At 50.0% G+C, this 26471-nt stretch overlaps 1 protein-coding gene and 1 long non-coding RNA gene across 5 annotated transcripts; both read left to right on the top strand.

Annotated features, from left to right (window-relative positions):
• Window positions 1-6167: 6167 nt before the first annotated feature.
• On the top strand, window positions 6168-12437 carry RNF112 (ring finger protein 112). 4 transcript variants are annotated; one of them, XM_017514875.2, is made up of 14 exons: window positions 6168-6670; window positions 6831-6871; window positions 7679-7964; window positions 8127-8330; window positions 8468-8599; window positions 8748-8852; window positions 9250-9300; window positions 9606-9662; window positions 9743-9817; window positions 9956-10073; window positions 10226-10395; window positions 10474-10527; window positions 10747-10821; window positions 10934-12437. In XM_017514875.2, exons 1-14 carry the CDS (start codon window positions 6617-6619, stop codon window positions 11402-11404), a joined length of 1893 nt encoding a protein of 630 aa, XP_017370364.1. In that variant the 5' UTR covers window positions 6168-6616; the 3' UTR covers window positions 11405-12437. The 4 variants fall into 4 exon arrangements, with proteins under 4 accessions (XP_017370364.1, XP_017370361.1, XP_037589512.1 ...); XM_017514872.2 differs by having other exon boundaries at window positions 8124-8330; XM_037733584.1 differs by having other exon boundaries at window positions 6263-6403; window positions 8124-8330.
• A 2715-nt stretch (window positions 12438-15152) lies between these two features.
• LOC119468949 lies at window positions 15153-18758 on the top strand. The gene is made up of 2 exons (XR_005197758.1): window positions 15153-15330; window positions 18386-18758. It is a non-coding gene; the product is annotated as an uncharacterized LOC119468949 (long non-coding RNA).
• Window positions 18759-26471: the final 7713 nt, after the last annotated feature.

The following is a 26471-nucleotide window of genomic DNA, read 5'->3' as shown; positions in this document are numbered from 1 at the left end:
GGTGTTAGACAAGTGACTTAACCTCTCTGTGCTTCAGTTCCCTCATCTATACAATGGGAGTGATATAGTACCTCCCTCATAGGCTGAGTTACTCAGGGTGAGTTTCTCACATAAAGTGCTTGGACTAGCACCTGTTGGGTAAGGATGTATGATGTGTGTCTGTGTGTGTAAGGTAGTAAGATTGAGCCCGTGTGTAAATGTGCATAAGCATGAGGCCTGGAAGTATACACGTATTTGTGTGTGAGTGTGAAGGAGTGAGCATGTTAATGGATGTGGATGTGCAAGTGCAGTTGTGAGGGTGTAACTGTGTGTGTGTGTGTGTGTGTGCGTGCGTGCGCGCGCGAGCACTGTGGGTCTATATCAGACAAGGAGGAGTCATGGATATGCACGTGGCACAGTGTGTGAGCACAGAGTGTGGGATAGATGGGGTGTTTTGACCATATATGTATGGTATGTGTGAGGGCTTACATGGATGGGTATGTTGGGGGAGGGTGGACCAGGTGTGTGCATGCATGCATGTGTGTGTTCATGTGTGCAGCTGGCTCTTGCCCGCATCAAGGGACCCAGAAACCTTCCCAAACAGGGTCCCAGTCTAGAGAACTGTATTTTTGACTCCTGAGGCTGATTATTCAAAAAATGAGTCCACCTCCTCCCCACCTCCCAGCCTGGAAGCTAGAGCCAGAGGTCAGGAAGTCAGGAGGTCAGCAGCCTGAGCGGAGCCCCCAGGAGCCTGGTTCACAAGGATGGAAAAGGCAGTGGGAGAGCAGGTGCTGGGAGCTTTCAGCTTTAGGATCTGGAGACCACGGGCTGGATTTGGGCAGAGGTCTGACAGGGTGGTTGGGATGGAGCTGCCTGCTATGGGGCAGGAGGAAGAAATCCTGCCTGAGGCCTGCATCACAGCAGCTCCACCTGCCTGGAAGGGGCCTGGTCCTGTCAGCTGCTGAGCTATGGGCCAGTGGGGTACACAGGGGTTCCTGCTGGCCCTTTTGGGCCCTTTCCAAATCTAAATGCCACACACAGTCATTGCTGTCCAGGGCAGGAACCTTGAACGCCAAATGGTTAGCCAGTGGACAGGGACCGAGGTCCCAACCACCCTGAGACCACCCAGCAAGTTGATGGTGCAGGACCAGCCAGCGGGCCTTGGGACTCCCAGACCCATACTCCTCTGAGTCTGTGCAAGGTCTCCAAGGTAGTGATCCTGTCTGAGTGAGTGATGGCCATATTCCTGGCATTTCTTTGCCGGGTATAAGCACCCCACACTAACTCAGCCAATATTTGTTGGTGAATGAATGGACAACAGATGAAATGACAAATAAGTCTGTCCCTAGGGCCTGCAATTCACTCCCTCCCATAGCTCAAGCTCCACCCCTGAAACCCAGGACCTCCCCTCCCACCCCAACCCTCTCTGTGGATTCCACTTTCACTCAAGTGACCGCTCAGTCCCCAACAGCATCCTGAGGGCCTGTCCACCTTGCAGGACCAGGCCTGGCTGAGTGTGGCCCTTCCTATTCCATTGAGTCCCTGGGGAAGGTCAGAGGCCAGTTAGGGCCGCCATGGCAAACGTGTGTGGCAGCTTCACCATAGTTTGAAAGCAAGGAACTAGGCAGGGTGGAGTTTCTTCCCTTCCTTTTCAGATTTGCTGGGTCCACCCATGGTAGTCATCCTCTTGTGAGGGCCTTAGCTTCCAGGTTCAAGAACTTTGCAGGCCCTGGGCCCTTTGACCTTCAAGAGGACTCTCTCTAATCAGAGCAAGCACATTAAAACATGTGGTACCCACAGCCGAGGTTGAATTGAAATTTTTTGCCATGAATATTTTTCAAAGGATAATCTTTTGATAAGACAAATTATTATTATTATTATTATTATTATTATTATTTTTGAGACAGAGTTTTTGCTTTTGTTGCCCAGGCTGGAGTGCAATGGCACGATCTTGGCTCACTGCAACCTCCGCCTCCCAAATTCAAGTGATTCTTCTGCCTCAGCCCCCGCTAGTACCTGGGATTACAGGCTTGTGCATCACGCCCAGATAATTTTTGTATTTTAGTAGAGATGGGGTTTCACCATGTTGGTCAGGATGGTCTCAATCTCTTGACCTTGTGATCTGTCCGCCTCGGCCTCCCAAAGTGCTGGGATTACAGGCGTGAGCCACTGCACCCAGCCAAGACAAATTGTTTATTTTGATGTCTGAATACTTTTTCTTTTTTGAGATAGGATCTCACTCTGTCACCCAGACTGGGTACAGTGGTGCAAGCTCAGCTCACTGCAACCTCCACCTCCTGGGCTCAAGTGATCCTCCCATTTCAGCCTCCTGAGTAGCTGGGACCACAGCTGTGCACCACCATGCCTGGCTAAGTGTGTGTGTGTGTGTGTGTGTGTGTGTGTGTGTGTCTGTAGAGACAGGGTTTCACCATGTTGCCCAGGCTGAGCTCTAGCAATCCACCCATCTCAGCCTCCCAAGGTGCTGAGATTACAGGTGTGAGCCACCATGCTTGGCCAGTGTCTCAACACTTTACTGCCATTACTTTCTCTGTTTTGGTCACCCTGACTTCTCAGAAGCTAGCACTGTGCTCAGTACTTAGTAGCGCTCAGTAAACATTTGTTGAATCAGTGCACTTGTGATTTGAATCTGACCTTACAGATGATAACTTGAGCTGGGTTTACCAGCTAATGTCATGCGAGGGGTACTGGGACATTAAACTAAGTGGGTGTTACTTTTGGTTTTGAAATTTTTTTGTGGTTTGGAGACCCTCATTCTTCCATTAGGTTTCAAACATTCTCATAGACTGTAGACTCAGAGACTCATGGAGCATAATGGATAAAGTGGGGCTGCCCATAGACATAGGCCCAAGACCACCACAGCTGGCCTCCCTGGGCTAGGGGTTCCCCTTAGAGCCCTAGATTGCATTAGAGGCCCCTGGCTGCAAAGGGGCAGGGCCCAGTCTTTATCCAGGAGCACATCTCCTATCTGCCTGGTTGGCCTGCACCATGCCTCGGGGAGCGCCCGCTTTCAGGTGCCCGCGTGTGATCTCAAGTGGATCTCTATTCCACTTCTAGCCTTGACTTCCCCAACAGCCCCCCGGCCTCCCCGCTTGCCCCTCTACTCTGTTGTCCACACAGCAGCCAGAGTGACTGGGGCCAGCTTCACAGGTGTGCGTCTAGTGTAGCCACTCAAGGCCAGAGCTCAGAAAGGCCCTGTGCTTGGGCTTCAGTGCTCTAGCTACCATCTTGAAACAATAATTTTAGCATTGAACGTGTGCTTTGTGAGTGAAGTCTGATGGGAAAACGGCACCTTCACTGAGAACTTGGAATCTGGTTAGTGTGCATCCCATGTCCCACTGCCTCCCCAGCACAGGCTCTTGGCTGCCCACTCCCAGGCTCCCAGTGGCCCCACCTCTGCCCCACCATGGCTGCTCCCCTCCATCTGGAGGCCTGAATGTGGGCTCAAGGAGGACTGGGGACTGCTGGATTGGTCCCTGGCATCTTAGGGTGTAACAAAGTGGTAGATCTCCCCTCCCCAGGCTGAAACTCAGCATAGGCTTCACCCTGACCCCCAGTCCAGGTATTGAGCATGTCCTAAAACAACTGTGGCAATCTGGAAGGGCCGCCTGTTGGCCATGGATGGAGGCACTGTGCTGTGAGACGAGGCAATGGAATTTCTTGCCCCTGGGGACTTCGCAGCTACATTTTTCTCCAAACCCACAAATTATACAGCTAGCCTGGCCAGGCACCGTGGCTTACGCCTGTAATCCCAGGACTTTGAGAGGCTGAGGTAGGTGGATCACTTTGAGCTCAGGAGTTTAAGAGCAGCCTGGGCAACATGATGAAACCCTGTCTCTACAAAAAAATACAAAAAGTGGCTAGATGCAGTGGCTCATGCCTGTAATCCCAGCACTTTGGGAAGCTGAGGCGGGCAGATGAGCTGAGGTCAGGAGTTCGAGACCAGCCTGACCAACGTGGAGAAACCCTGTCTCTACTAAAAATACAAAATTAGCTGGACGCGGTGGTGCATGCCTGTAATTCCAGCTACTTGGGAGGCTGAGGCAGGAGAATCGCTTGAATCTGGGAGGCGGAGGTTGTGGTGAGCCAAGATCATGCCATTGCACTCCAGCCTGGGCAACAAGAGTGAAACTCTGTCTCAAAACAAAACAAAACAATACAAAATGTATCCGGGTGTGGTGGTGTGCACCTGTGGTCCCAGCTACTGGAAATGCTGAGTCTGGAGAATCGCTTGACCCCAGAAGGCAGAGGCTGCAGTGAGCTGAGATCGCACCACTGTACTCTAGCCTAGGTGACAGAGTAAGACCCTGTCTCAAAAAAAAAAAAAAAAAATTATATAGCCAGCCCTAAGATTGAGGCTTCTACCATATGCATTTGCCCTGTGGGATCCCTGCTGGGACACCGACTGATGAAGTCCCCATCCCTTCCTTTGGCTCCTGAGGGCCTGCATGACCAAGGTCTGCTCTGCCCTTCACCTCAGCGTACCCATCTTAGAATCTAATATTCCTGCCAGGCCAGCTGGACCTCCTTCATTCCCCAGAATGGGCCCTGTGTCCCCTCCCCTTTGGGCCCTGTACATGTGGTTTGCCCTGCCTGGACAGCCTTTCCCTACCTCCTTGCTTATCAGGACAGCCTGACACCTCTTCTCACCCTCCCCACATCTGGGTTCTCACCCAGATCATAGCAATGACTTTTCTTTGTCTGGTTGGGATCTTGGGGAGGATGGGGCTTTGTCTCTCTTGTTTCTAGCTGTACCCCAGTGTGAGACACAGTGCCTGGTGCTCAGTAAGTATCGTTAAGTGAAGACTGATTGTCCCATCTGCTTCCTCACATCTTTGCTTGGTAATGAGCAAATGGAAGCTCAGAGAGGGCAATGACTCACCAGCATTTCACGCTGGGACAGAGGCGGGTTTAGCGCTTGAATCTGAGTCCAGCGCCCACGCTCACTCTCCTGCGAGGATGAAAGGCTACGGGGCCTGAGAAAACCCTCCCTTTTACCCTGAAGGCAGAGCTGTGGCACAGCTCAGGCTTGCTTCCTCATCCCCTGAATGTGAGGCTTTGCTGCCACACACTGGGGTTGTCCCACCTGGGGCAGGAGGAGACACAGTCTATGGCATTGCTTCTCTGAATCTGATTGATTCAGCCCTGCAATCTCAGGTCCTCTAGACCCCAAAATGAACAAGATGTTGCCCCAGCCTCAGCAGTGTCTCCACCTGCTGGAGGTGGTCTCTGCTGAACTTCTCTAGGTTGTGGATCCCACCTCACCCCAACCCTTCTGCATCCTAGCTCCTAGGATGTACGAATGACTCCCCTGCCTGGACTAGTGGCTTTATGTAGGTCATGGTGGCTCCTCAGAGTACAGAGAGATGCAGTGGAGTCCCAGAGCCCCCCAGCTGGGAATTGAACCCAGACCTGCCTGGCTCTGAAGCCCGGGCTGCACCAAGCCTATCACATATCAGATGTCCCATTTGGGGGGGGTAAGGCAAGGAGGCTCCAGGGAGGCCGCAGCACCGGTGCTGGGCCTGGGAGAGTGTCCTAGGAGGGATGAGAAGGAGCAGCGCAGCAGGCAGAGGGAATGTTGAGCCCAGGGGCGGAGGCAGGGAAGAGTGGGGCGAGAGAGAAGGCTGGAAGGAAGGTTCAGCCCAGACCCCAGGCCGAAGAGTTTGGATTTTCATCTGATGGTAGAGAGCTATAGAATGTATTTGAGCAGTGTGAGGTAATCTGTGCTGGGGGAGCCTATGCTGGCCGTGCACTAGGGAGTGAAAGAGAGACAAGGAGCCCAGTCAAGAAGCCATTAGAAGGTCCAGAGGTGGCTCATAGTTTTGATAGATTTCACCCTGCTCATGTTTGAGGCAGGGTGAAAGCCATGGGGAGGGAAATACACCAGAGGACATGCAGGGCCCATGGGTGCTGAAGAAGGCTGCAGCTGGGTTGGGCATCAATGACATGACCCTGAAGAGGGTAGGGGATGTGCAGGGCCATGTGAAGTAGGGTGGTACTTGGGGGCTCTGTACACAGTAGGTACTCAGTAACTTTATTGAATGAATGGATGAATAGCCTCCCTGTCTCTGGGTCAGCTCTGGTCGTACCCTCTCCTGTTTCCCATACCTCTTCTCTTTGCCCACCCTGCCCTGTGGCCCTGGGGAGACCTCAGCTGGCCCGGTAGAGGTAGTGCTGGCCTGTGGTTCCGCTGGAGGGCGCCTCCATGTTTGGGGGTGTACCGCACGCCTTCTCCCTCTCTGTCCCCCTCCCCCTCCCTGTCCTTATCTTTCCCTTCTGTCTCCATGGCGACTCACCACCTCGGCAGGCTTGCCTGCATCCCAGCCTCTGCCAGGGATTCTGAGTCGGGCTCCATCCCTCCCTCCTCCGAGCTCTGCTACCCGCAGCCCTGTCTCCTCCCCCTGGGGTGAGTCCAGCAGCAGCCTCCTCTTTCCCGACTGTCACATTTCTTTTCCAGCTCTGACCGGGAGTCAGCTCCTCAGGGAGACCATCCCCCGACCTCACCTTCCGCCTGCTGCAGCCCGCTAGCCTTTCCGCGAGAAAAGGCATCCTTACCTCTGGTTGAAGGTCTCGGGGCCTCCCCCTCTGCATCCGGACCCTCTCCCCATCCCAGCCTCCCATGCCGAGGCCCGCCTTATCAGTCACTTCCTTTTGTCACCGGCTTGGCAAACAGGCAAGTCTTTAGTCCTAAGATCAGGAAGGAGAGTCGGGTGGGAAGGGCCCCCCTTTGGGAGGGGGATGGGCCGGCTGGGGGGAGGATGAGGGGTCCCTGGAAACCCAGCATGAAGATAGAAGTCTGGATTCTGTTCTAAATCTTTTTTTTTCTCTCCAAGGAGAGAAAACAGAGCTTCATGGGAAACAGTGGCAACAGTTGGTAAGTAGCGGGGCCTGCCAGGCTGGGATGGGTGCAGTGGGGCCAGGCAGGTCAGTTGAAATGGCCGGTCCCAGAACACAGAACCGGCAGCCCAGTCGGGAGGGCTGTCCGCCTGAGGCTGGATCTGCCAGGCTGTGGAGGGAGGGACAGGAAGAAGCAGGTGGGTGCTGCAGGGAGGCAGATGCCAGCTCAGAGCAGAGAGCGGAAGGAATCTTCTAAGATCCAGAGCCATCTGCCCAACTGCAGCACAGGCTGCTACCTTCTCCTCACTTCCCTGCAGCACGGGATTGTGGAGGGAATCATCCCTGGGGGCCTGGCTGAAATCAGCACCCCCTGGGGGGAGCCCCGCTGCAGAAGGCCGGGAGAGGCTTTTCCCAGGCATTTGTACCAGGCACCATGCAGGGAGCTGCACACGCCTCCTCTCGGAGGGTCACCCCAACAGCCTCCTGAGGGGTGCTGCTGTCCTCTCCTCTGGGACAGTTAGGAAACTGGGGCCCAGAGAGGGGAAGAACTTGCTCAGATTTGCGTAGCTGGGATGTGGTGGAGTCCCTTCCACCCAGATTTTCCCTCTCAGACTCTCTCACCACTGCTGCTGCCCACCACTGTTCTAGGATGCATGTCAGTAAGGCATGGGCAGAGCTTGGCCTCTCTGGGAGCAGCTCTGCCTGTCCATGGAGGCACTGAGGGAAATTGGGGTGGCACAAAGGGACCTCCACCCCCAAGCCATCAGTCTTCCACCACAACCCTGGCCGGCACCCCCGTCCGCAATAGACATGCTGCTTTTCAATGGCCTGTTTTGCCCCACAGGTCCCATACGCCTTTCCCCAAGTTGGAGCTGGGCCTGGGGCCCCGGCCCATGGCGCCCCGGGAGCTCCCCACCTGCTCCATCTGCTTGGAGAGGTTGCGCGAGCCCATCTCGCTGGACTGTGGCCACGACTTCTGCACACGGTGCTTCAGCACACACCGTGTCCCGGGCTGCGAGCCGCCCTGCTGCCCTGAGTGCCGGAAGATATGCAAGCAGAAGAGGGGCCTCCGGAGCCTAGGCGAGAAGATGAAGCTCCTGCCGCAGCGGCCTTTGCCCCCTGCGCTGCAGGTCTGGGGACTGGGCCTCATCATTCAGACCCAAGAGGAGGGGGTGGCTTTGGCCCTATTCTAGAACATCAGGACAGGACCCAGAGCTCCAGCTTGGACACACTCCAGGGTCAGGGGCTGGTCCTGGATGCTCAGGGGCCCCTTTCTTCTCCTGGCCCAGGAGACCTGTCCTGTGAGGGCGGAGCCACTGCTGCTGGTTCGTGTCAATGCCTCTGGGGGCCTCATCCTTAGGATGGGGGCCATCAACCGCTGCCTGAAGCACCCCCTGGCCAGGGACACCCCGGTCTGCCTCCTCGCTGTCCTGGGGGAGCAACACTCAGGGAAGTCCTTCCTCCTCAACCACTTGCTTCAGGGCTTGCCGGGCCTGGTGAGGGCGGGGCAGGGGAGGAGTGGGGAGTGGGGAAAGGATGGGGGTCCCTGCCTAGGGGATAAACTGGGTCTGGTATTCTGGTCTGTGGGAACAAGGAACCGACCAACTGATGCTCTCCCTTCTCTCCCCTGCAGGAGTCTGGTGAGGGCAGCTGGCCGAGAGGAAGAGAGGCATCCCTGCAGGACTGCAGGTGGGGTGCCAATGGCCTTGCCAGGGGCATATGGATGTGGAGCCACCCCTTCTTGCTGGGGAAAGAAGGGAAGAAGGTGAGGGGGAAGTGGCAGAAGGAGGTCAGGGATGGGAAGGGGAATCAAGAAGGGCATCTCTGGGGTAAGGATGGAAGACGCGGGTGGGAAGAATGTGGCAGAACAAGGTAGTCCTGGCCCCGTGCTTCTTCCCCTGCCTGCTGCATAGGTGGCGGTGTTCCTGGTGGACACAGGGGATGCCATGAGCCCTGAGCTGAGCAGGGAAACCAGGATCAAGCTCTGTGCTCTCACCACGATGCTGAGCTCCTACCAGGTGATGGGGGGCACTGATGTTGGCATCCTCACCCCACACACCCTTCTCCAGCCCAGCTTCCTCAAGGCCAGACCATCTCACAGGCTCCGGTGTCTGGGATCCTTATAGGTTCTGCGGCTGCCCCAGAAAGGGGAAGGTGATCCTACTCTGTGAAAGTGGGAACATGGTTATTCCTAAAGGTGGGCTGATGGTCCCCGGGGCAGCCGAAGGCCTAATGGATCGCAGAACCCTCCAGGCCTGCCTCTGGCCTCGAGGCCAGCCCAATCCTGAAGCTTTCAAGGCTCCCATACTGGCCTCTCCTGTTCTGTGAGGCCCACAGGCTGCCTGTGAGCTCCCCACTCACCAGGGCCTTCCCCGGTGAAGTCACCTGGCCTCTGTAATCCCTCTTACATTCCAGATCCTCAGCACCTCCCAGGAGCTGAAGGATACAGACCTGGACTATCTGGAGGTACAGAGACCTCTGATGTTGGGGGCATCCCCACCCCTGCCCTGCCCACAAGGCCAGGGCCTGGACCAGAAGGAACTATATGCCCCCTGGCCTGGCCTAGGGTTTATGACACTTGAACAGGGTTGAAGGGGGAGAGTGGAGGGTAAAGCATGAGATGCCTGGTTTGGGGAGAGGCAGGAGAACCCCAGGCTGCAAAGGGGGAAGCTTGGCTTCTACAGCAGGCACATGGAGGTGGGGAGACAGGCTTGGGGTACACCATAGTCCTCGAAGTGGCCCAGCCCTGACGCTTTCTGTGCCCCACCCAGATGTTTGTCCACGTGGCCGAGGTGATGGGCAAGCATTATGGGATGGTGCCAATCCAGGTGAGACATCCATCTCTGGATTCATCAGCCCCAGGCCCCGCCACCCCCAGTTGCTGGTGTCAGGACCCCTTCTCTTCCAGCATCTGGACCTCTTAGTTCGTGACTCATCCCACCCCAACAAGGCAGGGCAGGGGCACATAGGTGACATCTTCCAGGTGAGTGGTGCAAGGGGAGGGAGTGGAGGGACCATGGAAAGGGCAGAAGGTGGGGAAGACTGGGAGGGGTCCTGGCAGGGAGCCAAGAAGGGGAGGCTGGACCTCCTAGCTCAGAGCACTCCTCTCGCTGCCTCGCAGAGATTGTCTGGCAGATACCCCAAAGTGCAGGAGCTGCTGCAAGGGAAGCGAGCCCGCTGCTGCCTTTTGCCTGCCCCAGGGAGGCGGTGGGTGAACCAAGGCCACACAAGCCCTGGTGGTGAGTGTCCCCGAGAGCTGGACCTCCCTTGCCCTGCTCCCACCTCCCCTCCTCTGGCGACCAAGCCCTTCGAAGCACCCACTTGGCCTCTGACACTCCTTCTTCTCCCAAAGCCTGCCTGCAGTCTCTCAGCGTGCAAATCTCTCCCTCAGACACAGATGATGACTTCCGCCACCTTCTGGGGGCCTACGTCTCAGATGTGCTGAGCACAGCCCCCCAGCATGCTAAGAGCCGCTGCCAGGGGTACTGGAACGAGGGGCGCACCGTGGCCAGGGGGGACAGACGCCTGCTCACAGGGCAGCAGCTAGCTCAGGAGATCAAGGTGTGAAAACTCCCTGGAGACCCAGGCGACTCAGCTGGGCCCCTGCTCTCCCTGACCCCAGCGATGGTATCTCTGCAGAACCTCTCAGGCTGGATGGGGAGGACAGGGCCTGGCTTCACCTCTCCGGACGAGGTATGAACCCTTGGGGGATCCAGCATTCTGGCAGGGAGGCAGGGAGGCTGGGGAGGCGGGGGAGGTGGGGAAGCAGGGAGGCAGGGAGGAAGGGAGGTGGGGGATGTGCTGAGGCCTGTGGGGTGGGGGTCCGTGTGCCCTGGGAGTGGAGATGTGGAAACGAGCAGCGCCCCTGGCTGAGGAGGAAGGAAGAGGCAGCCTGGGTTTTCCCGTGGACAGATGGCTGCTCAGCTGCATGACCTGAGGAAGGTGGAAGCTGCCAAGAGGGAGTTTGAGGAGTACGTGAGGCAGCAGGTGAGCCCCAGGACCTGTGCGGAAGGCAGGTGCGGGCCGGGCAGGGTACAGGCCAGAGAGAGGATGCCTCGGGCTCCTGGTCAGGGCACCTTCCTTTCCCTCCCTGTCACAGGACATAGCTACCAAGCGCATATTCTCTGCGCTGCGGGTCCTGCCAGACACCATGCGGAACCTCCTCTCCACCCAGAAAGACACCATCCTGGCCCGCCATGGTGTGGCCTTACTCTGCAAGGGAAGAGATCAGACCTTGGAGGCGCTGGAAGCCGAGCTGCAGGCCACAGCCAAGGCCTTCATGGACTCCTACACCATGCGCTTCTGTGGGCACCTGGCTGCTGTGGGGGGTGCTGTGGGGGCTGGGCTCATGGGCCTGGCAGGTGGCGTGGTGGGTGCTGGCATGGCGGCAGCTGCACTGGCTGCAGAGGCCGGGATGGTGGCTGCTGGAGCTGCTGTGGGGGCCACAGGGGCTGCCGTGGTTGGGGGTGGCGTAGGCGCTGGGTTGGCTGCCACCGTGGGCTGCATGGAGAAGGAGGAGGATGAGAGGGTGCTGGAAGGGGACCGAGAACCCCTTCTCCAGGAAGAGTAACAGCTCCAGGAGATGTTGAAGGACAGGAGAGATGTGAGGTGGGGATGAAAAAAGGGACAGGTTGGGCAAGGGTGATGCCAGGAATTCTGAGGAGCCCCATGTACTATACTGCCCTGGTTGAATGCTCAGCGTCTGGGTGGTGGGCTGAGCTGGACTCAAGGTGGCTCCAGGAACCTGGGAGGCAGCACCTGGGGGCAATGGATAGAACACCTGTCCTGCTTCTGGTTGCAGATGGTTGCTGATCTGCCCTTGTCTCAGATAGGCTAGATCCCGGGGTCTGTCACCACAAGTGAGGCTCCACTCTCCCCACCTGGCTCATTTCTCCAATGACCCTGGATTATAGGAAAGTTAAGCAGGCACCATCCTGGAAGTCTCCCTCTGGGTAGTTGAGAGACCTGTTCTTTCACAGATGGGAGAAACCCCAGGATGATTGGCTGTGGTGTTCAGGAGTGGGAGCACCAATGAGGGGCTGGGGACGACAGGAAGGAGGGAACACGGGGCAGACGGAGAGATGGGACATGGTAGGCAGTGGCCCAGATCCCAGAGCAGAGAATCTTTCTCCCATGACTCTTCCCAAATTTGCTCCAGCAGAACTAAGGTGGCTTCCCCACCTTCTGGCCCACAGCCCCAAGAGAACCTGTCTGTGCATCCTGAACCACCCTGTGCTGGGCCTCCGCGAAGGCCTCTCTTGGGTCTGTGCCCTTTTTCAAGCCTGTTCAGACGGGGGAGTGCCCATGTCCTCTGTCTTGCATTCTGAGCTAAGCCAGATAGCCTTTATATGGGATTCTATCAAAGTCGCACAAAGGAGAACAAATGAACAACGTCTATCCTTCAAGACATGCTTTCTCCCCTGGGCTTGGAAGAAGATGCAGCTCCTCAAACACCAGGCCCCCCGGATCTTGGGGTACAGGAGTTCTCCCTCTGGGAGACAGAAAATCTGACTACTAGGAAGACTTCTAGGCTATGAAACTTACAGGGTATGGGTGGGTATATTATCCTTTATTTTATGAAAAATAAAATGTGTGTATGTGAATATCAGCTTCCCAGTATATTATTGAAACAGAATTTAACCTTCAAAGGACTTCAGGGTGGGAGCAGGTGAACCAATGATATCCATTGCTGGAATGCACAGATGGGAAGAGGGAGACTGGAATTCAAGAGATCTGAGGAAGTCATTGTCAGGGGTCCCCATTCAGTGGCTGCAAGAGGGCCCAGGCCAAGGCCAAGTGCATATGGCCACCTTTGTAGGCTGCTCCACTAGGACTTGGGGCTTTGCTCCTCTTGTCTCTTCTCTGAGAAACTGCTTCCCATGATCCTGTCAACAGGCAGTCAACAAGCACCTGTCCCATCAAGAGGACAGAATGGAGGCATAAGCAGAGAGAACTTGGCCAAGCCTTGAAGGAAGAAGGAGCCCAGGACCACTTCTGCAGGGCTCAGCCAGCCAGGAGTTCACCCGACTGATTCTTTTCCCAGCCCTGCTCCCCAGCTCCCCATCTCAGAATCACAGCAGCAGTCTCTGCGTCCAAACCTGGCATTTATAGACGCACACCCAGGGAGGGAAAGTCTCAGATAAGGCTGTGCAGCTGCCAATGACAGAAGCAGGGGAACCCCGAAGTCCTGGTTCCCAAGCTGGTGCACTTCTCGAAGTCATTTTGTTAAGGTCGACTGCGCTGAAATTGAGATGCTCCTTTTCAGATGCTTCCTCTGGCTGACCAGGTCAAGCTCCAGGGAACAGTGTGTGGTGGGCAGAGGCAGGAACATGGTCTAGAACAGATGGCTCAGCAGTGAAGCTATAGTTAACAGGCTAGGGACAAATACAGAATGTAGAGAAATTCCAAAGCCAGGGCGGGGTTGAGTGGGGTAAAGACAGATGACAGTGACTCTCTCTTTTAGGGTCTGAGCCAAGGGTTGGAACAGGGACCTAACTCTGTGTAGTGTTTGTGGAGAAAGGCTTTCTGGAAGCATCTCTCTGAGCCCTTCCACTGTCATCTGGTGGACACATGAGCTGTGAAACCTTCCAGACTTTGGAGGCTCAGGCTGAGGGGGTCCAGAGACTCACAGAGGGAGGGTGTCATATGGCTAGAATCCTACTCGGCAGCACTGGAAGAAACGTCAGTGTTTACCTCTCCCCACTCTTTGCACATATGGGAAGAGGTTGGCCCAGCGAGGGATGTCTCTGCGGAGACAAGATGAGTAATATTAAGTGGTGTTTGTCTTGTGCCTTGTAGCTTTCAAAGCATTTCCTCAAACATCATCTCCCGTAAGCCTTGAAATCATCTCAAGCAGTATGTAGAATACATGTTTTTACAGAGGAGGATACTGAAGCTGAGAGAAATAACGTGTCTCAGTGGAAACAACCAGCCAGAGGTAGGCCAGGACTTGACCCCAAGAGTTCTGATGACAAATCCCTGGCTCAGTGGAGCCCTCAAGCCTCTCCAGACTCCAAGACGGCCAGGCTTCTGGGTCCCAAACCTGATTAGTTGGATTCCTGGGCTTCCAACATTGATTCTGTAATTCACAAGAGCCTAGGTGACTCATTGACCGAGGTCTCAGCAGCGTGCTGACATCTGCCTGGTTTCCCTTCTATGACCCGTTGAAGGTTCAAGATTGGTATGTTCCAAGACTGCGTTAGAGGTTTGGTGGCTTGCTGTGTGCTTCCTGTTTCTGAGACCTCCCTCATGTTGCAGATGACAGTACTGCGAGACAAGAGGAACCTGCGTCCCGAAGGCCCCACACTGCTTGGAGCAAGATGGAGCCCCCGATTCCACTGGCTCTTATCACACCACGCCACCAACAAGAAATAAACTTTTACTGCATGAAGGGGACGTGACCTCTAGGTTGACTTAGTGCACCGTTGCCCACCCTACTGTAGCACACACAGAAATGTGTTCCTTGAAATGGAGTGATACTGTCACACACAGGTAAATTATCACCAGCTGGGGGCTGGGCAGTAAGGAAAGGCATTTTATGTCGTAACAGAACGTTTGCTAAAATTGTCACCTATGGCAACTTGGAAGACAGACCTTATGCTATCGAGGAAAAAAAATTATTTTAAATAAAATCTCCTGCCAACCCAGAATATTCTCTCCACAAATGTGGAAAAGAAAGAAAATAGTACTTCTGTGATTGAATAAGCACTAAACACATGGATGCATTACATGTCATCAGCTAATGCGATCATAAAGACAGTCAGAAATCTCCCCCGTTTACGTAGCCAAGCAGCTACAACCCATTACACACACGCTGTCACGTGCGAGGACTTGAACTCAGGTGAGAGAGCTCCACAGCGTTGTTTGTTATACACACACTCACAGCTTACCTAATTCACCTGGTGATTGGGGTGGCCATCTGTGCCTTTTGTTATAGGAAAATAAAGCAAGTTGAATCTCTACGAACAGCAGGTTGTCAGGGCACTGGGCGCCTTGACACACCCTTGGTGACAAGCAACATGGGGCACTGTCATCCTTGACATTACACTTAAGAGGGCAGCTCCCAGGCTTTTCAGAAAAACAGTTTTGGGTTTTAATTCTGGTAAAAGATTTATTTAAACTTTAAAAAGACTGGCATAAGCATCTGAAGGAACAGAGGAAGGCTTTACAAATACCAGCTTTCTCAAGGAAATGTTCTAAGCAAAGGGAGGGGGAGAAGGGGTCTCTTTTCCTTTTGGGAACAAGACAAATGCACTCATTTTTATTTCCCTTTACAGTTCCCCCCCACCTTTGTTATTATTTTGTAGTAACACTGCATTCTCTGGAGAGTTTGCAACCATTAAAATATTCAGCGAGCCCACAGTAAAAAGAGCAAAGCTGATCGGGCTGTTAGAACAAAACATCACAGACTGGGTGGCTTATAAACAACAAAAATTTATTTCTTATAGTCTGGAGGCTGGAACTCCAAGATCAAGGCTCCAGCAGATCTGATGCCTGGTGAGGGCCTGCTCGCTCATAGACTTCTGTCTTCTCACTAACCTCACATGCCGGAAGGGGCGAAGGGTAATCTGGGCTCTCTTCTACAAGGGCACTAATCCCATTCAAGAGGTCTCTGTCTTTATGACCTAATGACCTCCCAAAGACCCCACCTCCTGATACCATCACCTTGGGGTTAGTTAGGATTTCGACATATGAATTTTGAATGGACACAAAAGCAATGATCAGGGTCTCAATGGGATGAATTTAACAGTCAGTGGGATATGCACTCAGGAAAAACCTCTAAACCCATCATATTAATGGCAAATGGTTAAAGCAAACTTGATTAGCAGTGTGCAAAAATTCTCCTTTGGCAGACATTAATGTTACAAACTGCTGTGCTGTCTTTATCACTTGCCGTTTCATGCAACTATTTGAGTATCATTTTGTAGTTGCTTACAGTTTACCCAACCTAACCCTCAGGAGTGGCTTACCTGCAGCACCTATCTAAAATGTTAAGAGTTTTTCTTGAAAGGCCCAATACATTTCTCCTGCATTCCCATCAAATAACCTCACACTTACATAACAATTTAGGCCCTTTGTCAGTTGTTCTGTCATCCTCAGTAATATTTCCCAGCCACAAAACATAAAGATACCCATGGCCATTATCTGGTATCAAAGACGAGGCACCTTTGGAGGGGTACAGATACATTTTCCAATTTCCAGTGTTTAATGTTCCATGGTGCTTTTTTTTTGAGACGGAATCTTGCTCTGTTGCCCAGGCTGGAGTGCAGTGGTGTGATCTCGGCTCACAGCAACTTTTGCCTCCTGGGTTCAGGCAATTCTCCTGCCTCAGACTCCTGAGTAGCTGGGACTGCAGGCACCCCCCACCATGCCCGGCTGATTTTTGTACTTTCAGTAGAGATGGGGTTTCACTATGTTGGCCAGGCTGGTGATCTGCCTGATCTCAAGTGATCAAGTGCTGGGATTACAGGCATGAGCCACCATGCCCGGCCATGTCTGTGGCTCTTATTGTGCTAAGTCTTGAGGACAAACCCACCCATAGGCCATTTTCCACATCAGTTCAATCCATAGTTATCTTATGATAGCAGCATGTCATGCTGAACGAGTGATGAAATCTCAGAACTTTTCTCTAGCTAATTGCTAAGCTGCTTTATTGCCGAGTCCCTCCGAGATTCTTGTGGTGAATTTTTGTTTGGGCATTACATTATTTCTCAACAGTCCAATTCTGAATTTTTGGCTGTTTCCATTGCAATTGTATTACATGTTTTTGTAATTGTCTCAGAGCATTAAGTTTGTTATTAAGGTATCGACATCAACAAGCATTAGCTACATTTGTCTATTTCTGTTTCTTCAAGGACTGTACTATTATTATTATTTTTGAGATGGATCTTTTGAGATCGCAGCGGTACGATCTCAGCTCACTGCAACCTCCATCTCCCGGGTTCAGGCGATTCCCCTGCTTTAGCCTCCTGAGTGGTTGGGGCTAAGACGCATGCCACCACGCCCGGCTAATTTTTTGTATTTTAGTAGAAGCGGGGTTTCACTATGACCAGGATGATCTCCATCTCCTGACCCCCCATGGCCCCCATGATTCACCCCCCATGGCCTCCCAAAGTGCTGAGATTACAGGCATGAGCCACCTTGGCCCCAAGGACTGTATTTAATGTTTCTTTTTGTTCTTGTATGGCCTCAAATAAGCCCCTTAATAATCAGATTTCATAATGGGAGAGCCTAGGGGATGCAATTCTGGCTATGCAAACTACTAGCCTCAGACATTTCACATCAAATTTAGGGGTTGAGTATTGTGATGCATATTAGTTATGTTAATGTTACCAAAAATATTTCACAAAGATGGTCCCACCTTCACTCTGACAACAATCAGATTGTTGGTCTTATAAATTTGGGCCATGTCTATCCTGAAAACACAATATAGAAAGAATGGGAAATAAATAACTCTGGGGACCATTACTGGGAGTGTAAGAAAAGTAGTATTACAAATAACATGTTTGTTTCTAGTAAATTATGAGTCTTAAAGTAATTGAGGGCCGGGCGCGGTGGCTCAAGCCTGTAATCCCAGCACTTTGGGAGGCAGAGGTGGGTGGATCACGAGGTCAAGAGATCGAGACCATCCTGGTCAACATGGTGAAACCCCGTCTCTACTAAAAATACAAAAAATTAGCTGGGCATGGTGGCGCGTGCCTGTAATCCCAGCTGCTCAGGAGGCTGAGGCAGGAGAATTGCCTGAACCCAGAAGGCAGAGGTTGCGGTGAGCCGAGATCACGCCATTGCACTCCAGCCTGGGTAACAAGAGCGAAACTCCATCTCAAAAAAAAAAAACAGTAATTTGAAATCATCACTGCTGTGAATAGGCCAGCAGGGCTGTTTATGATAATAGTAATAAGTTCATTGAAAATAGTTCTTTTCAGTTGAATTCAGTACCAATATAGTTATTCTAGAAGATTTAAGTTTCAAGACCTCATGGGAACCCAAGTCCAGTTGAAAGCATGAATCCAACTGGATTTTTCTTTCACCTTGATAATTATATCAGAACATGTGAAAGGGTCCCTCGCACAGTGGTGACAGCTATCTTTGCTCTGCAACACCTTTATGTACACGAAATCACCTCATCGTTGATGGGGTGGCAGATTTCCTCTGGCAGAGCCTCCTGATTTTATGTCTCCAGGGAAGAGAGAAACACTTTTAGGTACAGAACGTGATTATGAGAGGATTCAGTGAAATTGGGCCCAGGACATGGCCTCAGACCCAGTTCCTAGGCCTGCTGAACATCATTTCACAGGGAGCGATATTGAGCTTGCTTGCAGGGTTGCTCTCATTTTTTACAAGGCTAGCAATAAAGCATGAGGCCATTTTAAGCCAGCAGATTTCTGAATGAGGTTTTAGAGTCCAATGTATCTGCTCTATTTCTCCAGAGGACTGAGGGTAACAGGGAGTATGATAGCATGATTTGCATCATTCCTGAACCACAATAGACTATGGGCTATGTGGACATCCTACAAAACATAACGTGACAAAAATCTCTTACCTCCTACAGGCCTTATTTCTACAGAATTCAACTGCTGTGAGGTCCCTGGCGAAGCTGGTGGAAGAGAACCTTCTGTACGTGCCTGGGGAGAGGCCTTAAATAATCCTGCTGACCACCCCGCACATCAACATGTTTTGGATGATGCCACCTGCTCAGCAGGCATAGTGGAGTGGAGTGTCTTTGAGATCCCTTTTCACTGGGGGATGGTTTTGTTGATGACACAACATTACTAATCAAGCAAATGGGAACCATGATACAATATTATTTTGTTAGCTAACCACCATAGTCCGGTCAGATTTTTTTTAGGCCTTTCTTACTCCATTTGTCCATTTCCTTTGTGATGCATAGTTTTGAAAGTAAATAGAAGTTACTTGTGTTAAAAGTGGGACGTCTGGCTGGGCGTGGCAGGCCACACCTGTAATTCTAGCACTTTGGGAGGCTGGGGCAGGCGGATCACTTCAGTCTGGGAGTTCAAGACCAGCCTGGGCAACATGGTAAAACCCATCTCTACCAAAAGTACAAAAATTAGCTGGGCTTGGTGGTCCTGTGGTCCCAGCTACTTGGGAGGCTGAGGCAGGAGAACTGCTTGAACCCAGGGGGCAGAGGTTGCAGTGAGCCAAGATCACACCATTGCACGGCAGCCTGGGCAATAGAGCAAGACCCTGTCTCAAAAAAAAAAAAGAAAAAGTAGGACTTCTAAGTTTGGGTCTGTCATATTTGAACTGTGGCCTTTGTAGCTCTTCAGCAAAATTATTTCCTTTAGAAATGGCACTGTTTTGCCCTTGTGAATGTTACAATGTAATGCCTCTAAACGCTCAGCTCTTAATTTTCTTTCCCTTTTTTTTTTTTTTTTTTTTTTTTTTTTTTTTTTTTTTTTTTTTTTTTTTTAAGATGTGGTCTTCTCGCTCTGTTGCCCAGGCAGGAGTGCATTGGCATGAACACGACTCACTGTAGCTTTGAAATGGGCTCAAGTGATTCTCCCACCTTGGTCTCCCAAAGTGCTAGGGTTACAGGTGTGAACCACCAAGCCTGGCCTCAGCTCTCAATTTTCTGTGAGATAATTTACTTCTTGTCAAAGTCAAGAATCTTCTATTTTTCAAAATCTTCCCAGTTGTGTGACTGACACTAAACAGACATTTACTATCACTATGTCCATGTGTTTTAAGTCCTGAACCAAGCCCTAGTAAATGCTACATATTCGTTAACTCGGATTGTGCTGATTTAATTCCAGGCAAAATAAGCTCCCACAATTTCATGAGCAGCCACCACAGCCTAGGAAGTTGGCTGTTTACATCCTGTATGTGACCCACTAACAAATATGATCTGTCAAAAGCCAAAAGCACAAGTTTAAAGATCTTAATTGGCTTTTATTTGTGACTCAAGAATTGGGCAATACCTCATTCTCGTAAAATAGAATGAGTGTTCTGATGAGCTGAACAGAGGCGGTTTGGCTTCATAGGCAGAAAAGGGCTGTGGAGAACGGAAACAGAGCCCGAAAAGCAGATGAATGATTTCAAAGTGACTTTCCTTGTACGACGGTCCCAACTTAAAATGACTTAATTTGTAATATTTTTAATTTAGGATGGGTGTATTGGGAGCATCTGCAAAGGTTAAAGCAGAGGGGACATCCGATCATGCTGGCTAAAGCTGGCCTGTTTGGGGATTTGGCTGTTATCCCTCTGTGTCCTGATTCCTTGGAAGGTCAGATAAACAATTTAGTTTTGGCGTGGTGGCAGGGAACTTCAGCATGAGGAACTCTGTTTTGGTTTCCTCTGTCGAGCCTAGTGCAGAAGCTCACTCCAGACTAACTGCATCCTATCAGTTTTATTTAACAGGTCAAAGCTGAATTTTTAGCAGAAAAGTCAGAGAAATCACACTGGAGCCCAGTGTCTTCTTTTATTACCATGTGTGTTAGGTTGTTCTTGCATTGCTATAAAGAAATACCTGAGAATGGGTAATTTATAAAGAAAAGAGATTTAATTGGCTCATGGTTCTTCGGGCTTTACAGCAAGCATGGTACTGGCATCTGCCTGCTTTCTGGTAAAGCTCACGGAGCTTTCAATCATGGTAGAAGGTGAAGGGAAACAGGCGCATCGCATGGCAAAAGCAGGAACAAGTGAGGCAGGAGAGGGTGTGTGCAGGCAGTGGAGGGGGCTCAGGGGAGGCACCACACACTTTTAAATGACCAGATCTTGCGAGAACTCACTGTTGGGAAGACAGCACCACACCATGAGGGATCCAGCCCCAAGATCCAAACACCTTCCACCAGGCCCCACCTCCAGCATTGGGGATCACAATTCAACATGAGATTTGAGCGAGGACAAATATCCAACTAAATCAACACTGTAGAGCCATGATCATCTATTTGATCAAAGCTGGTGAGGGCAGGGCTTAGGAGTTTGCACCTCCCACGTACAACATAGGCGTCGGATAATAATGCTTGTTCACAGCTGATCCCATGGCATGCCTACAAATGCCGGGTCTTATGCACTCGTGAGATTAGCTGTCATGGTATGGGGGACATAAAAATAACTCAAATGACTGTAGGGGCCTAGGGAAAACTTCCCTTTCACCCTCTGAAAGTTTGCTGAAAAACCAGCTCACAAAAGACAGATTAATATGAGAAATAACATGGAAATTTACTAATGTTCCCAAAAGGAAGATGGCAGTGATCATTCCAACCCCTCAATAGGATTCAGAAGCTTATTTATCATCTTGAGGTTAGAGAAGAAGAATGGGGGCTCAGAGCGTGGCCGAAACCAGGTTACAGTGGTAGATTAGGTTATGGTGGCAACACAGGTTATGGAGGGGAAGAAGCGGGGACCTGGTTATCGAAGGGGGCTTGTTATGCAGATGAAGCCTCACACACAGCAGCCCTCAGAGAGAATAGATGGTGAATGTTTCTTTTAGACTTTAAAGGTGTCAGACCCTCAGTTAATCTTTCCCAGATCTGGATAAGGGAAGACCTCAGAGACAGCCTGGCTTCATCAGTGCAGATTTCTCTGCAGATGCAAATCTCCCCGACAAAAGACAGCTTTTTAGTTATTTTTTTATTTCCAGCCCTTCTGAATAGCTGTTTTTAACTATATCAAGGAAGTATATTTTGGGGTAAAATATTTTTATTTTCTTCAGTCCCCACTTTGACACTTTTACCTTTACAAAGTTTCACATATGGAAAGGCAAGTTGAAGCCAGGTGCAATGGCTCACGCCTGTAATCCCAGCACTTTAGGAGGTGGAGGCAGGTGAATTTCCTGAGCTCAGGGGTTTGCGCCCAGCCTGGGAAATATGGTGAAACCCTGCCTCTACAAGAAATACAAAAATTAGCCAAGCGTGGTGGCGTGTGCGCCTGTAGTCCAGCTACTTGGAAAGCGGAGGTGGGAGGATTGCTTGAGCCGAGGAAGTGGAGGTTGCAATGAGCCAAGATTGTGTCACCGCACTCCAGCCTGGGTGACAGAGCAAGACAGTGTCTCAAGAAAAGAAAAAAAAGTCAAGTTGATAGCTTTGGAGAGAACTGAATTAGCGGTTGTTAGATAAGAAATCGGCACGGCCAGGCGTGGTGGCTCTCGCCTGTAATCCCAGCACTTTGGGAGGCTGAGGCGGGCGGGTCATTCCTAACTCCTCAAGTTAGGACTTTGAGACCAGCCTGGCCAACATAGTGAAACCCCTTCTCTACTAAAAATATAAAAAATTAGTTGGGTGTGGTGGCGGGCACCTGTAATCCCAGCTATTCGGGAGGCTGAGGTAGAATTGCTTGAACCTAGGAGACAGAGGTTGAAGGGGGCTGAGATCACGCCATTGCACTCCAGCCTGGGCAACAGAGTGAGGCTCTATCTCAAAAAACAAACAAACAAAAACCAAAAAAACAGTTTCAAGAGGTGACATTGCAGATGGGCTAGGTCTGGAGTACAGTGGTGAAATCTCGGCTCACTGCAACTTCCACCTCCTGGGTTCAAGCAATTCTTCTGCCTCAGCCTCCTGAGTAGCTGGGATTGCAGGTGTGCACCACCATGCCTGGCTAATTTTTGTATTTTTAGTAGAGATGGGGGTTTCACCATGTTGTCAGGGCTGGTCTCAAACTCCTGACCTCAGCCTCCCAAAGTGCTGGGATTACACGTTTGAGCCACTGCGCCAGCCTGTGGTGGCAATCTGACAGATTTTTCTGGACTGTAGTTCAAATCAGATGTTCAAGTAACCTTTCTGAGTAGCCCATACACCAGCAGGCATGAAGGCTATTTACATTAAATTGCTCTGGTGATTTATGCCAAAGTTTATATCAAGCTGTCTAGCTTCAGTTTGCAGGGCTTCAAGAAAAGCAGTTTTAATTTCTAGTGAGTCCAAGTCAGAAAAATGGGAGAAAAATGGAAAAACATTAGTCTGGAGACTTGTAGCCAGGAAAGATTTCAGGATTCAGCCCAATAATAATAAGAGCAGGTGTACTATGGTTTTCTTCTGAAACATAATTTTTCTGTCTCTGGTCCCCCTTTTCTACCAAAGACAAATCCTAGTAGAACCAATTTATTTGTAAAATAAATTTTTGTCTTATTATACTTGGCCTGATTATTTGCATAAAGTATAGTAAGAGTAGTGATTGGCCATATAGACTCTTTCCAAATTGCCTCTTTTGGAACTTTTCATAGAGAATTTTGGATTAGACTTTTTGTTTTGGTTTGGTTTTTTTTGAGACAGTCTGACTCCATTGCCAGGCTGGAGTGCAGCGGTGCAATCTCAGCTCATTGCAACCTCCACCTCCTGGGTTCAAGCAATCCTCCTGTCTCAGCCTCCCAAGTAGCTGGGACTACAGGTATGTGCCACCATGCCCAGCTAATTTTTTGTGTTTTTAGTAGAGATGGGGTTTCACCATGTTAGTCAGGATGGTCTCCATCTATTGATCTCATGGTCCACCTGCCTCAGCCTCCCAAAGTGCTGGGATTACAGGCGTGAGCCACCATGCCCAGCTGGATTAGACTTTTAAAAGCTTCTTGAGGCTAAGAAGGTAAGCTAAGAATTTGCCATCAGGCTGTACTTACAATACCTGTACAAATTGGGTGAAATCCTCTCTTCTTGAGGTCTCTCAAATATCTTGAGGTTCTTGGGCCGGTCAGAAAGTGACACTGTTTACTTACTGAAAAGTCAGGAACCTTGTAAGGAAACAATGTAGACAAGTGAGAAAGAAGAAAAAGGCCTTTTTACTTGAGTAATGTGAGCCCCTTTAAAATATCAGGGCCACAGAGGCATTTAAAACGTGGTCAGGCACGATGGCTCACACCTGTAACCTGAGCACTTTGGGAGGCCAAGGCTGGTGGATCACTTGAGCCTAGGAGTTTGAGACCAACCTGGGCAACATGGCAAGACCCCCTCTCTACAAAACGAAACAAAACAAAACAAAACACTAAAAATTACCCTGGCATGGTGGCACAGGCCTATAGTCCCAGCTACCGGGCTGGGAGGATGGCTTGAGCCCAGGAGGTGGAAGTTACAGTGTGTCAAGATTGAACAACTGCACTCCAGTCTGGGTGACAGAGTGAGACCCTGTCTCAAAAAAAAAAAAAAAAAAAAAACCAGTAACAGCAGTCACATTTCACCCCCCTTTGAGCTAAATAATTACTCTGAAGCTACTTGCTGTGCACACTCTGGAGTAACTGCCACCACGTCGTCCTAACATGCCACATACCCTATATTCAACAGTGTGTCCAGTCACTATCTAATGTTACTTCTGCACACTAACAAGAATTCCTGATGAACAACTTTTGCAAACACTCCCTCTTCCGAGTTGTCCTTTTTACTTTAAAAACTTGAGCCTCTGCCGGGGGGATCACGAGGTCAGGAGTTCATGACCAGACTGGCCAACATGGTGAAACCCCATCTCTACTAAAAAATACAAAAATTAGCTGGGCATGGTGGCTGGTACCTGTAATCCCAGGTAGAGGTTGGAGAGGCTAAGGTAGGAGAATTGCTTGAACCGGGACCCAGGAGGCAGAGATTGCAGTGAGCCGAGATCTCGCCACTGCACTCCAACCTGGGCTACAGAGCAAGACTCCATTAAAAACAAAACAAGACAAAACAAAAAAAAACAAACCAAAACAAAACTTGAGCCTCTGCTTTGTTTCCAAGAACATTCTCCAAGGCAACCTGAACGTGTGTCCTGGGCTATAGTCCTCAGCTTCAGCCCACATAAACTCTATATTAATTTTGCCTCACCCTCCTTTTAGGTATTAGGTCAGTCTTTCCAAGGGACTTTTTTTTTTTTTTTCCTGAGACAGAGTTTCGCTCTTGTTATCCAGGCTGGAGTGCAATGGCATGATCTCAGTTCACTGCAACCTCCACCTCCCAGGTTCAGGTGATTCTCCTCCCTCAGCCTCCTGAGTAGCTGGAACTACAGGCATGTGCCACCATACCTGGCTAACTTTTGTATTTTTAGTAGAGATGGGGTTTCACCATGTTGGCCAGGCTGGTCTTGAACTTCTGACCTCAAGTGATCCACCCACCTCAGCCTCCCAAAGTGCTGGGATTTCAGGAGTGAGCCACTGTGGCTGGCCTCCAGGGGAGTTTTTATAGGCTCTGTAAAGTCAACCTCAATTCCTCAAAGTAGTCTGGTCATATTGAAAACATACCGTTCCAGTCAAAGCCTCAGTAAAATAACCAGTACATCAATTGTGTCCTGTTACAAAAGAAAACGGATTCTTATTGAACTTACGCAAATAACTATATTGCCATAGATAAAGAATACTTACAAATAGTTTTCAGATTCTGGAGAAATCCGGTAAATGTTTCAGTCTTGCTCATAAAAACATACTTTGCCCTTTGAATCAGCTTTTTATTAGAGTTTGAGAAGTTTTTACCTAATCCAATGGTATGATGACCAAAGTTATCATAAGCCTGTATTCAAAAGTCCTTGTCAGGTCCTTACCTTAATTTCCTTGAAGAAATTTTGGATTGCAGTTGATTATAAACTGCTTTTTGAGAAGAATTAAAGCAGTAGTTTTCTGTGAGTGACAAAATACTTAGAATAGCCATGATTAAAGATATACTTGACAAGGAAATTTGGTTATTTCTGAGGCATACAACAAAACAACCATATTTATGACTGACAAAGTGTATCAAGATAGAATTTTAAGAATCCCATACAATGTTGGAACACTATTAATAACACATTTATAAAAATATAACTCAAAGTTAAAAATGCTTCCTGTATGATTTTTACATACTAAATAAGCCTAATATGTCTTTCTTAGACTTCCAGAGTTTATTTATTTTTATTATTTTTTTATTTTGGGGCTGTGTGTGATGGCTCACATCTGTAATCTCAGCACTTTGGGAAGCCATGGTGGTGGATCCTTTGAGCCTAGGAGTTCAAGACCAGCCTGGACAACATGGCAAAACTCTGTGTCTACTAAAAATACAAAAGGTAGCCAGGTGTGGTGGCATATACCTGTGGTCCCCATGACAGGAACTGAGGAGAAATGATCAGTTTAGCCTAGGAGGCAGAGGTTGCAGTGAGCCGAGATGGTGCCACTGCACTCCAGCCTGGGCAATAGAGTGAGAACCAGTCTCAGAAAAAAAGAAAAGAAATTTGATTTGGGGAAGTTTGTTATATAACAAAGCTTCAAAACACTTGATATTAAAATAATGAACGTTTAAAGCATTTGATCAAAATAGGATTGCAGGTGACTGTAAAATTATATTCACTTAGCCAAAGTGATAATTAAAAGATTACTGTGTGATAGAGAGGAGACTCAGTTTCCCAGGTAATGAAAATACCTAATAAAAACAACATGAAATATTTTTTGCAGTTTACTCAAAGGGTAAACAAAAACCTTTTACTATCTCTTATTAATACTACACAAAAATCTGTTCAAAAGAAGAAACAAAATCCTACCTTTGCATCCATGTATTATTAATGCTAGAGATAATTTTAATAAGACATTATAAACACAATTCATTCAATCTCAGCTTTGATCACAAGTTAAGATTTCCACAAACCGGCTGGACATAGTGGTTTACATCTGTAATCCCAGCACTTTGGGAGGCAGAGGCAGGCAGATCACCTGAGGTCAGGAGATCAGCCTGGCCAACATGGCAAAACTCTGTCTCTAC

Source organism: Cebus imitator, unplaced genomic scaffold (genome assembly GCF_001604975.1).
Source record: "Cebus imitator isolate Cc_AM_T3 unplaced genomic scaffold, Cebus_imitator-1.0 Scaffold538, whole genome shotgun sequence".
Lineage (NCBI taxonomy): Eukaryota > Metazoa > Chordata > Mammalia > Primates > Cebidae > Cebus > Cebus imitator.
Note: the sequence above shows the minus strand (reverse complement) of the source record. Positions and strands in the feature narration are given on the sequence as shown.

What these genes read in the sequence shown, in the direction of transcription:
- RNF112 (XM_017514872.2), top strand. Translation starts at nt 6,617, where the DNA reads ATGCCGAGGCCCGCCTTATCAGTCACTTCCTTTTGTCACCGGCTTGGC. An exon ending in GGAAACAGTGGCAACAGTTG is followed by an intron (nt 6,872 to 7,678) that starts GTAAGTAGCGGG and finishes TTTGCCCCACAG; the next exon opens with GTCCCATACGCCTTTCCCCA. An exon ending in ACATAGGTGACATCTTCCAG is followed by an intron (nt 9,818 to 9,955) that starts GTGAGTGGTGCA and finishes GCTGCCTCGCAG; the next exon opens with AGATTGTCTGGCAGATACCC.